The 13827-nt window shown below is 37.2% G+C and overlaps 1 protein-coding gene across 2 annotated transcripts in view; it reads left to right on the top strand.

Annotated features, from left to right (window-relative positions):
* The window catches only part of LOC105148708 (zinc finger protein castor homolog 1), a 101287-nt gene that overhangs the window by 56567 nt on the left and 30893 nt on the right, over window positions 1–13827 (top strand). For both annotated transcript variants that reach the window (XM_011060594.2, XM_011060593.2), the window contains exons 5-6: window positions 5669–6108; window positions 9404–9467. In XM_011060594.2, coding sequence (XP_011058896.1) covers window positions 5669–6108; window positions 9404–9467 — 504 coding nt within the window. The remainder of the gene's footprint in view (window positions 1–5668; window positions 6109–9403; window positions 9468–13827) is intronic.

Raw genomic sequence — 13827 nt, 5'->3', positions numbered from 1 at the left:
ATTCTCGAGGAAGGCGCGAGATTGGTTCGAGTCAAGAGCTCTCTAATGATGTGGGTGCATTCACTGCGGTCGATATATCGTTCACGATTACGATGAGCCGAAGGAATCGGCGATTTATCATGGAGATACGTGCATAAACTCGGCTTTCCCTTAGAATTCTCCTCGATTAGGCACATCGATCGCTCGGTGGATCGACGGTATATCCGTTGCTCGATTTGGAATTCCTTATGAACGGCAGCTTACTTCCGTTAACGATTCTGACTTGAACGAGCCCAACCACGTATGTAGTTAGGCACGCGTAACGCGAGGCTCTGAACGCGCCCGTGTTTCGTTACACGACGACGAAGCGCTCGAAATTCGATTCTGGCGAGAAACAAGAAAGCCGAAGCCGTCGGCCTGTCGGTAATCTCACTTTCATGTTTGGAATACCGAATTTACGTAACATGGTGTGTCACACGCGCGGGAGGGATCGGGTTGAAAATCGCATGATTGAATAATATTTTATCGATTATTATTTCATTATTAATCTTCTGGGGATGGCATCGTTGTCATTAAAAAAACAATTTTTAAAATTTATTTATTTATACTTGAAAATATCTTTTATAGCCTCTGTTTTGGCAGATTTTATACGCATGATAAAAAGCTATGCAATATTTATAATGATATCGATCACTGTCGCGTTAAACATTACAAAATAAAAATGAAGAATCTATCGATGTATAGAGCTGTCCTAGCAGATAGAAGAACTATATTTAAGTGTTTAATACTGCATACATTTCTGCGCATCTTCAGTTATTAAATATACCAATCTCGAATTTATCCCAAATATATTCTAATTTAATTTTAAAATGAACTTTGTAAATATGTACACTCATTTCTTGAAGCGTCCGTCCATTTATCCTTCTGCAAGATTTTTCAGAAATTTTTATAAATTCCGTTTTTTAAATCCTAATCTTTAACTCTACCGAGATAAAATGTAAATCAAATCAGTAAGACTCAATTGATCAAAAATTAATTTCAACAAAATTCTTTCAATTATAGGTACAGATTCGTAGCTGCATTATTTATAATTAGTTACATCCGTTGCAAAAGATCAATTTATTTTACGTTATATCTGTCTCTTTCTGCAATTTTCGAGTATCTCATCATGCATTTTGAGATGCTACCGTATTCTCTGATCTGTTTACAATGTTCTCACGCAGAAATTCGAGAATAACCACAGCGAAAGAGCAGCTTTCTCAGGAAACCAACGACAACGATTACTCAGATTTCTCGACGAAAGGAGTATCCTCGTGTTTCGCTTTGGTGATGCAGCCACTTTTTACCGTATCCCTTCCGATTCTCCCCAGAAGAGCGAACTACCCGTTTGCGCAGGGTTGAGAGAGGTGAAGGAAGAAGACGAGAATGTAACCCTCGAAGGCATGCTTAACCCCTGCGGGTCACAGAAAGAACGGCGTTTTACCGACTATTAACTCGCTTTTACCCCTGTTTCTTACCCTCGCGGTCTGGCTAAGGGATGCCAAAGGAAACGGAGGGGCCGTCAGGCGCCGACGAGATAGAAACGAAATTGGAAAAAGGTGCACGCGGAATCCCTTCGCGCGTGTATTTCTTTCCCTACTCAAGGGTCCTCGCGTAATCTCCCGTTTTTTTCTTCTCGCACTATTTTCACTCTCTCCCCCTCTGCGATATTTCTTTTTCCACTTTTCCGGGCTTTCCGAGATGGACGCGTGCAGGTAGCGGGCCAGATACCTGCGCGAATCCTCGAAGAGGGGTAAGAATGAAAAGAAAAAAAAATCCTAGATCTCTTCGGGGGTCATGCTCGATTTAATCCCTGAGAAAAATCGCACGATCCCCCTCGCGCGGCAGAGTCGCAGTTGATTTCGGGGGTTAACCGATTTCCCTGCGAAATTTGAAATCCAAGAGCGCGTTTTTTACTACCGTTTTTCTAATTTGACCTGAGCGATACACCCGTTTAAAGGCTTAAATATCTCGTAAAAATGGGCTCGAGAATACAAGGCGAGATTTTGGCCCCTCTTCTCTATTTCTTTTTTTTCGCGCAACTTTCGAGGTTAGAGGGTCAGATGTCAGTCACCGTCTCTAATTTGAACATCGAGCAAGTATATCAGAATAATCTCTCTTATTCAGTTTATATTGTTCAATTTCCAGATGTGAAGATTTTGGCAAATATATATTCATTATGATAATGCAAATTTTTGAAATTAGAATCTTTGATTCTGAAATTAAAAGAGCGGAACTTGTCGCATAAAAGTGACATTAAATCTCAAAATTATGTAAATAATTAAAATCGTCAGTTTTACGAATTTTTTAAAATAATTGTTTCTTTTCTCTTTATCTCTTTCTTTCTGCCTTTATTTTACGAACCTTAATGCTTAAATCTTCTCACGAGTAATTGATTTATTTTCATTCTTGCATCGCAGCTCATTGTGCTTCGCACGATGTTTTATAAACGAGAAATCTTGGAAAGATGACTCGCTGCAACACGTTTTTTTGCTGCGATTGTGTATCGATGGAGCATGACTCGCCGCTGTGCGAGACGATTTGGAGCAAAGACGAAAGAGAGAACGTCTCCAAAGGAAGCGAAACATAGGATCCCCGCGGCGCGGTACCTTCTCAAGACTGGACCTTAAAAATCGAGTCAATTTAAGGACTCGGCCGCGAGCAAGATATAGAGAAACGCGTATATGCATGCGATTCTTCAAGAATCTCCCTCGCAAGGATGAGAATTCATTTAAGACCAGAACGAACATCGGATCTTTTTGCGCTATTTATGACGGCCCTCCTGCGTTATACGTTTTTATTAATTATAATCCCGTATTAATCATAAGAACAAAATTCTACGTTTAACCGATATTTGATATGGAACTAAAATTGATAATCTGAACATTTAAAATGTTTCCAATATAAGAATAAATACACATTCGACCGTTAAATACACTATTCAACTAATTTATTAATTTTAGTTTTAAACAATATTCGGTGAATTTACAATATATACATGTACCTTTATATATATATATATATATATATATATATTAGGTGTTGGAATTAATTCGTAGCGTTTTACAAGTGATGGGAAGTACTTTCATTAATGTATTTTTTAATGCTCATGTGAAATAAATAACATTCTTTCATTAAAAAACGCTACGAATTAATTCCAACACCTAATATATATATAAAGAACGTGTCGAAATCATTTTCGATCTTGAATTTTTAACTAAGGTCCGGTTGCACCAACGTTACTTTGATTTTAAGCGAAACTTAAAACTCTCTCTATCTCGTTTTAAAACCGAAAAGAGACAAGGATAAAGAAAGTTTTAAGCCTCGCTTAAAATTAAAGTAACGTTGGTGCAACCGGATCTAAAACTGGGATAGTAATATCACAAATTAAATTAACAAGTAATTTAATGATATCGATGCTGATAATCTTGTCAATATATATTTGCACAAATATTTTCCCATAATAGTTGTTTTGTTTTTTCGCGGAAATCTGTATTATAAGGGTTAGTCATTTTTCATTAGTAAGCGAACCATCGTGATACAAAGCACTTCGTACGTTTAGCGAAAAAAGATGGGAAGCGCGTAAAAGAATGAAAGAAAGATTTAACCGCGAGAAACGAGGAAGCATAAATTGAAAAAAAAAGAGATCCAAGGGGTAATTTTAATAGACGTCATCGATCTAACCTTTGGGTCCCCGTTCCAGGGAGGTCTTGGAGTTTCATTTTCAATGAAAAACTCTTTAAGCCCTTTCCCGAATCTAAGTCTATTCCTATCATGCTCGTCTCTCGTTTTCCTTATTTCTCGTCTATTCTCAGGGTTTACTTGCGCGAATAAAACGCATCCTATCTACCTGATGTCCGCAGATTATATCCGCAGGGTAAAAATCCTGAAAACAAACTTTACCTGTATGCCATGGAATCGTTTGCAATTAAAATTTTATTTTTTCTATCGTATATATTTTTTAAAATTAAAAATTGTTAAACATTTTTCAGAGGTTCTTATTTTTTTTATAATATTTTATTTTTGTGCAAAGTAAGCTATTAGATTATAAGCATCACATTGAAAAAAATTTTAACAAACTAAACTTATTTAAAAATATGACATATATATATATATATATATATATAATAAAATTTATTTTATTAAAAACTAAAAAGATTGATTGATAAACGGAAGTTATTCGATAGGATATCGAGTACTATTATATGTTTTTTATACTCTTCCCCACATGTATAGAATAGTTGAGAGCAGATGTACCTGCTAGCAGTCGATTACGTGGCTTTTAGAATTGAGACGTCTCAATTTCACAACTTCGAACCCAAGAAAAAATTTCCCCCGCGGTCTCTCCCTTTTGCTGCTTTGGACCAACCGCACATTCCCATGGATTCACCGCCTCTTCCCAACTTGTTATATCTTTGGACCAATCCGGAAGCCTATCACCCCTCTGTAAAGTTTTTCTGAAATTATGAAAGAAAGTAATAGCGCGAGGAATCAGTCTCGCCAGAATACTGGTGAAGATCAGAACTCTAGAATATTTGGAATTTTTTAAATAGGTATATAAATAGGATTTAAATTATTCTAAGCAGAGTGACGGAGCAATATTATTTTATTCCATTTATTCCTTTTTGTTTTGTTGAAATAATTTCATACAAAGGAAACAAAAATATATTAATGACCTAAGCTTTCAGATTCTAAGACTTATCAAATGATTCATATACATAGTTTATTTCGTGACAATCTAATAATGAAACCATCTTTTTAACTGTTGATCTTTGCGTGCTATTTCTAAATCATTTATTTTGTATTTTTATTATTTTGTATTTTTATTAATATACTAAAAAAGATCTTATTACAAGTCGATACATTTGCGATTGTTACACATTTAAATTATAATATAATTGTAAGCAACCAGCTTGGTTCATTTTTATTTCCTTTGTTTTAATCTATTCAGCCTTGAAATTATTTTTCATTGAAATAATACACGTGGAACAACAACCTCTCGAACAATAATTAAAAATGGTAATCGATTTAATAATCATGAATTGGTCATTTCCGGCCGATAGCTTACAATTTTATAACGCTTCTTATCGAGACTTGAGCATTTCTACCATGCAAAGTTTTCGCGTTCGTTTAATTTAAGAGACTTATACGAGTCTCCTTTTATCGTGCAGATACGCATGAATTTCACTTGTCATTGTGAGTTGTTATTCAATAAATAACAGTCCATGAGTTTCTATCGTTTTTACTTAATTCGCTTTGCAGTCGGCTTGGAAAACGCATCTATTAAAGTTGGCTCCGATAGAGAAGACAGAGTTAACTACTTTATGAACACTCGAGATATTCCTCTGCTCTCGTTAAACCTCACGAAGAATGATAAATACATCAATAACGTTAATGTGTCAACATTCAGATAGTTCTTTTTTTTACTTCTCAGTTAATTCCAATAATATATATTATGCCCTTGGATTTCTCGAGAAAGAAGTCGTATATCGTTATTGAAAAACGGCTTCGTCATCGATTACGAAACCATTGAATCCGCACTAATTTCTGCAATTTCTTTCTTTTAAATTTATCATTTATTTCGAATATTAAAAATATCTTCTGTCTTTTCATAGACGACGTTAAAAAATTTCTTTCTTTTTTCTCGTAGGAAAAATGAAGGTAAAGGAGGAGAAGGACGCCTCATCGATGGCGCCAGGAAGTCCACCTACGCCTCCGCATACCCCGCAAAGTCCGCAACGTGCGATCCCGTCTCTTAGCAATCTGTCGCAATCCTGTCAAACATCAAACGCAAACTCGCCGAATCTGCAGCAGCAGCAACAGCAGCAACAGCAATCGCAGCAGCACCAATCGCAGGAGCAGCAGCAACAGCAACAGCAGCAGCAGCAACATCCCGTACATGCCGTGACTAATTCACCGTTGAGTCAAATACTGGTACAGAATCCGGCATTGGCACAACTGCTGCAACAAAACCCAGCGATCTTGTCGCAAAATCCTCAATTGGCGCAATTGCTGCAGCAGAATTTGCAGGCTCAGATGGGCAGCGTGCTCTTTCAAAATGTCAGACGGGAAGAGTCCGAGGATTCCAGGGTAAGTTTTCCCTTCGAGAAATCTACACTGGAAGACAAATCTTATATTAAAATTCTGGTAAATTTAATCAGAAACTTACAAATCGTATTTATAGTTAATCTATCAAACATTCTAGTCGAAATAACTAGAAATTCAATTACGATGTCAGAATTCTGATATGATAATTGTTGTACTTCTAATTGTTGTTACAACCAGAATGTTTTTTCAATGTAATAATAATTATTTTACTCTGGTTTCAACCCAGAGTTCATTACACTTCAGCCGATATGATAGACTAGAATCTCGAGCGCTTGCGAAGATGTTATTTAAAATCTGAAACAGCAACTTTCACAATCGTACCAATTCTAAAGATCATTATTACGAAGAATTCGACAAAAGCGCAAATGTCGGCAATTATCGAGCGCATTAAAGATTTCAAGTAGCGTTGAATCGCCGTTAGGTATTTCAAAAGCCAGACAACCGCGGGCTATATCCAAAAACAATACGCGATGACTCATCGCTGTCGGATCATAAAGTTACAACGGGAGCTGTGTGAGCTAAGTGTGTTAGAATAATTCAGCGCTTCCTAGAATCGTAAACGACGAACAATCGGTTATGATACGTTGTAATAAAAGTCGATAGAGACTTTGTCGTCTGGTGATCATTTGCTTACGTGAATATCTTCGAGTTTTCTGTTTTTCATTTAATCATTTATTTCCACGACTCGCTTTCTTAAAAAATTTCGTTTTATTCTTGATAGATAAAAGGACAAAATATTTTACAATAAACATTATAATATACTCTTTCTGTATTTATACACATTTTGTACTCAATGAATTTGGAGATATTTTATCAAATTCGTTTTATATATCCAAGCATATCATAAAATATAAAAAATATTATTTTAAAAATATATGTTATTTATTATCACCAATTAAGACGAATAAATTTTGACAATAGAAAATTTAATATTATTATATTCTCATTACATTACGATTAATATGATTTCGCAGTACAAATATCTGCGAAACATGGGCTAGGATACCAAAGAGGAGACACTGAACTGTACAGACGATCCAGCTATGGGATCGCTGCTGTGGAATCCCATACAGGGAGAATTGAAATTATTCCCCCGATTTTTGTCGTGTCGTTTACATTATTTTCGCCTTTGAATATTAATGGGCATATGCTCTCCGGCGTTATGGCACAAGAAGTAACAACGGCGTATAATACTCGAGTCTTAACGTTATTCTATTGTTTGCAAATCAGCTCTATTGTTTTCTCATATACCTCTATACTCTCTCGCACACCTCTCTCTCTCTGCCTCTTTCCTCTCTCTTGCTTCTACTCTTCCTCGTCCTCCTTCTCTTTCTCCTCCTCCATCTTTTCCTTCATCGGCAATGTCCCTCTCTCTCCTTTCCTCTTTTATCGTCGTCTTTCTTTCTCTTATCATTACCCATACTCTCTTCTCTCCTCTTTATCTCTCCTCTGCGATTCTCTTCTTCTTTCTCGTCGCCACTCTTCTCGCCCAACCTCTGTCCCATTCCTTGATCTTTTTCTCTTTCTTCTGCCTTTCCCCCTCCAAGCCCTGATGCACACGTCCGCATTATATACATCGTGATGCACATTATTTTTCATTTGTTCTTCGCGTCCGCGTTTTCTCCATGCGAATTTTTTCGTTCGCGATAAGTGAATTAATTTAGAATGTATATTGCGATTATAAACGCATCCCTTTTTTTTATTCTGCTTTTCTCTCTCCAGAATCATGACAGGACATGTAAAAAGATTTTTCCAACCGTCATCTCGATTGTTCAACGTTATTATGCGCGATACGTAATGCTGCAATCCGTAATATTAGGCACGGAAGGTCGTCGATAATTATGAACGAGGAATATAAATGTTCGATTAGAGATTGCAGAATTGATGGAACGCAATGGTCACGTACGTGAGGCGAGTTCTATTAGATTCGACGGAATTAATCGATTGTTCCGGCGCGCACTCGATCGGGCGTACGAAGTTGCTTCTTGTTAGGAGTGAAGTTCACAGATCGGTACGAAGAATCTCATCGAATGATAATCCAATGACGCGTCGTAGCGTAATAGAATACATTTATATGTAATATTTATAAATAAAAAGTAATTTGAATCTTTCGATAAATTTACTTACTGAGATAAAGTTTCTTCAAGTTTCAATAACAAGTCTCTTTGTTTGCTCTGTTAATTCGAAGAATAAATAGAATCGTGGATAATTTTCAAGACGAACAGAAAATTCAACGTTAATGAAAGAGGAGAGAGAACGACAGAAGTAGATGGACGATGATGTAGTAACCGGTTCATAAATTCATGACATCGTTGGATCAGATCTCAGCTAAGGCTTCAGAAATCGTACAGCATTCACGAATAATTTGAACCACGATGGGGCTTCCGACAAGTGTCGTTTCTTCCCTCGATGTTTTTTCCACGAGTAGAGTCTGTCCTTTTTTAAGTCTCTTGATTTTAAACAATAATAAAAGGAAAAATCAACCAATATAAATAACAAAATAATCGAAAAAATAAGTAGAAATCGACATAAATAATATAAAATAAGTGAAGAAGTGAAAATCTTTAATCAAAGCGGATCAAAGCGAATCAAAGCTTTGGTACTCAAAATTTTTTCACGGAAAAATATTATTAGGCACCAAGATTAAAAAGGTTCTGATATGTAGGATAAGAAATATTTTCAAGTTTAGATAAAAGCAATATATTGAGAATAATTAGCCAATAATTATAAGATATGGATGAATAGTGTGTGATTAAATAAAACCGTAAATCTAATTCATTTTTGGCATGTAAGCAGAATTAATAAATTATTGACGTTATTAATATTGCAATAATAAAATTTCTTCTTTTAGATACGAAGATCCGCTTTGCCCGATTGAGGCTTTCATTTCCTCTCTTGATTTTAATTTTAATATTTGCTGAAACGTTCGAAATGTAGAATCATTTCATAAATGGAAGAATCGAATATACAGCACGATCGAATCGATATAAAAGTTAGTTACTCAAAATTGAAATGCCGTGTGGCAGATATGCCCGGGGGTAATTTCATTACTTGGTAGCAGTAGGGTTAACGAAGGATATTAAGCGGCCATTACGAACAAGCCTAAGGCCATAACGCGATTAGTTCGCGGAATAGCCAGTCTTTTGTATGATAGATTTTACGGAAACATCTCGCGTCTGCTGCGTGGGCGGTGGGTCCCCCTTTCGTTTCGTCCCCTTCGCTCGCGTACGGCCCTGGGCACGCCGGTGCATTGTACATCGTAATGTATTTCTTTTAGGTACCGCCGACAATAGCGAGCCTGGCGGCAATGAAGGTGGAGGCAGCTGACCCGAAGGTTTCCGGTGAGTTACTATTTCCTCCTGCTGACGGAATTATCGGGATCGTAATTAGATTCGAATCGAGACTGCCGCGTTCGATGACCCTGTTCGCGCAAACAAAAGGAAGGTGAAAAAAAAAAGAACGAAGCAGAAAAAGACTCGACAGTGACGGATACGAAATCATCAAACGACGGCATTCGCCGCTGTGATCTGGTTAAACCAGGTGATTTGTAATCGACAATTTTAATCTTTGAATCTACGATTAGAATGGAGACAATGTTGCCGATCGAATGTTGCACACATGACGACGATGCCTGACCTTTAACGAAGTCGGGATAGAAATAATCGGTATGCGTTCGCGTTCGCCAGAAGTTTAGACGCACGTGTTCCAGCTGCGGAAGCGATCGGTTGTGAGCGGCGGATTGAACATTCGTCTACAAAATTGCAATTTCTATTCAAAAATTTTGAAAGTTTTTTCAGAGGCGATTTCGCTTCTTCTCGTATGCTTTCGAAATTGCAGAAATTTTTCCTACGAAATGTTTCCTCTCTCTGAGAGAATTCATTTCCGTTTCTCCTTCAAAGCAGATTTCCCAACGGGAATTAATAATCAACCGCTACGCGTGGAGAACGAGCCTGGAGAAATCGCGTATCCAGCGTGCGCCGAGAGCACAGGGCCCGCATCTTTGAGTAATTATCGCGCATTCCTGCATGCCACGTGACAAATCTGAAGCTATACGTAAGCCGACTCTGGAGTGCCGTCGGCTCTCCCTGCGGTCTTTATTTGTCTCGATCTTCGCGAACCCGTGAATCGTGGCGCAACCTAACGAATCGCGGCCGTCCGTCGCTTTCAGTGTTTTGTACCCAGGGGCTGTTCCCCCTTTATTGGAATATCCGCCCACAGCATTATGGGAATTATCAAGGAAATGGGATGAGTGCCGACGCGGCTCCCACGAGGGATCCAGGGGAGGGGGGGGCTACTACTTCGACCGCCAGTGATAAAAGAAACGCAGAATTTATCAATCTCTTTCTCTAGTCTTTCCCATGTTCTTTGATGATATCTCGATGAATTTTGAATACTTTAAAATATGTGGATACGCAATATGCGTCTAATTAAGTAAAAACAAAGTCAAAGCTTCATAGCGGACTTTGATTTTGATTTTACCTGTGAAGGAAGAGGGTCTATTTTTAAAATCTTACAGGGTTTTTTCCTTAGTAGGATTTATTATAATTCATTATTTCTCTCATTGTATTCTTTGTTTTAAAATATGATATTATTTCAGCGTCACTATTATATTGATGGCTTTCCCGTCCTGTAAAGGTTAATTGCTGCAAAATAGAGTCCCACGATACAGAGTGTTTTTAAATTAATCATTATTACGACGAAATCGGGAATTTATGATTGCGTAGAAATGTCGCTCGTTGCATGCAGTAATAGATGGACTATTCTGTATTATATAAAGATGCAAATATTCCTCGGAAGCGCTATTAAGATCAATCGTTGCTTCTGACTGTTATTTCACTGTGCCGGCATGCGAGCCGCCGAGTCATTTTTCTCGAAAACATTTGCAAACAACTCGTAATCTGTGGTTTGTCGCACAATTCCTGTCCCGTCGAAACCGCGAAAAGATTCTGCGATGGAAATCACGGCATTCACGACGAAGGGGGGCACACGCAGAGAGAACATCAAGTAGAGAAAGAGAGAGTGGGCGGCCTCCGTTGGATTTTCTCGTCCAGTGACATATTCCCACAATTTCGGATCGGCCAATCCAACGTCGACCGGACGATATTAAACGCGTGGTGGGATCTGCTACGAAATGGAATAAAATAAAATGTGTACGTTGTTCGCGCGGACTAAGCAGGCGGACGCGGAGACAAGGGTTATCGGTGAGAGAAAGAGAACGCGGATACGTGAGAGAAAGATGGAGACATGAATGTATGCGTACGTGGAAAGGGAAAGAGAAAGAAAACGCTGAGAGAAAGAGATGTGGATGAGAGTGACAGAGAAAGAGAGAGAAAGAGAGAGAGAAAGAGAGATGCTAGCAATCAAAGCTGATTAAGCCCACAACTGGGGAATCTGTGGGGCCAGTGTCTCACGCCAATCTTGCCCAATCAGCCGGTTGGCCGGGGAGATTTAAAAAATAGAATGCCTACTGTCAATTGTCCCATAATTTAAATAAATCGAATAAATGGACAAAGTGGCCAATTAGAGTAGTTGCTGGTTGCTGCTTTAACGCATTATTCTCTCTTTCTCGCAGTGTCTTCGACTCTCCTCTCTCGTCTCCCTCCCTCCCTCCCTCCCCTTTGCACACCCCGTCTTCTTCCTCCTACCCTTCCTTCTTCTCACTGAAGATGCTGTCCTCTTATTTTCCCCCCTCGCACGCTCCCGATACTGCCATCGTCATCCTTTTAATTCTCCGCGTTTGACATCGACGTGCCGCTGCCACCTTGTCTTCATCGAGGTGCCTTCATTATGTCGTGAAGAAGATGACTATCAACGACGAGCAACGTAAACGTATGATGTGTCTGTGCGAGATTGGTAATTTGAACATTAGACTAGATTCGCTACAGGCATGAGCTTTCCGGAATCCCTATCAGTCTATCATTTACCAAGATTGGTATCTTGAATAGTAAGTCTTATTACGACTGTGTCCACATAGATAAATAATCCTGCTTTTATTTTTACTTTCAAACTGATATGTCACACATTAGATTACTTTTTCAGTTGCAAGCATAATTTTTCTAGTATCATTGAACCTTCTGAAGATCGGCATGTTTTTATAAGATTTTTTATAATAAGATTTTTATATAAGATGTTTTTAAGATTTTTTTATTTTAAGACCTAGAACTTTTTTGTCATTGTCATGGAGTTGAATGGCGGAAAAGACCACTGTCGAGTCCCTAAAGGGACCTCCAGTTCTCCAAAGATTAACATACTTCAAAATTAATCTTTAAAATAAAGTTTATTAAATTTATCAGGTGAATTTCCCGGATCAAGTATATATACACCGTGTAATTTAGATATTAATACTCCTAACATCAGATTAGATTACATCTTTACAAACTTGTTAAAGTTGGAAATAAAAAGATTAATGTCATCTTATCGCATAACTTCAATAAATAAGACAAGTCTTCGGAGGAAAAAGAAAAAGTGGTCCCATCATCTTGATCTATTTAGGTGAAATGCGACATTTCTCGATCACCGGATTCTACCGATAGTCTTTACTAATTATAACAATTTATGACTTTAACAATTATCGCCATACATATTGCGCCACCAGTCTGCACCTGTTCGACATACGTTTACAGAGAAATTTAATGACCTCGTTTTGATATCTATAACCATCAATTTCGTGCAAATACAATTTAATTAAGCCCCACTATCGCACTATGAGTAATATCGACATCGTCGATTTCTAATGATCGCATCTGTCAATTCGTAAAGAGAACCGCTTAATTAATCGAAGCGCATAATCTTTGAAATATGACAGCGCTAATAGTTTAAGAAAAAATTTATCCTCTATCTTAATATTTTTATCGCTCTTTTAATGATCTGCTTCTTATATATATTATATACGTGTACATTGTATCGAGTAATTAAGTCGTAATGAAACAGTCATTCTAGAAGACAGAAAGATTGGGGGGAATTGTGAATACCGGATATAAACGCGAATGATATTATTGCAGTATATTAGAGTAATGATAACCTCTTATTTTTTGTGTCTAGTATAATAGTCTGATATACACTTATATCGAATTCGATTGGACGCATTCAGTGAGCACTGGGACATGTTAAAACCATCGTATACAAATTTATGTAAAGATGTGTATATAATATAAATATAGAAACAGATTAAGTAAATTATATTAGGTGTTGGAATTAATTCGTAGCGTTTTACAAGTGATGGGAAGTACTTTCATTAATGTATTTTTTAATGCTCATGTGAAATAAATAACATTCTTTCATTAAAAACGCTACGAATTAATTCCAACACCTAATATTTTACTTAACAGTTCAATAAAATGTATTGAGGATTTCACGGTTTAGGGACCTATTCTGAAACTCTTAACAACTGTAACTGTAGCGTTACAGTCATTAAAAGTTACAGAATAGGCCTCTAAATCGTAAAATTCTTAATACATTTTATTAAGCTGTTAAGTATAATAAAATATAATTTTATAATTCGAAATATTTTCATTTTATTGTCATATTTACAATTAGATTAAATCACTGCACCTAATGCACCTGAGTGCACTAATGCGTGCAACTAAATTCGCTATTAGTGCCGCACTACACATGAGATTTAGAACGCATACGCTGTTTAAAGTAAACATCATACATATTTTTAATAAATTTAATGTAAGAGAGAATGGAGAAATTGTGAAT

The sequence above is a fragment of the Acromyrmex echinatior genome, chromosome 13 (genome assembly GCF_024713525.1).
Source record: "Acromyrmex echinatior isolate Ae372 chromosome 13, ASM2471352v2, whole genome shotgun sequence".
In the NCBI taxonomy this organism is placed as follows: domain Eukaryota; kingdom Metazoa; phylum Arthropoda; class Insecta; order Hymenoptera; family Formicidae; genus Acromyrmex; species Acromyrmex echinatior.
The sequence above is the reverse complement of the archived record's forward strand: the minus strand, read 5'-3'. Positions and strand labels throughout refer to the sequence as shown.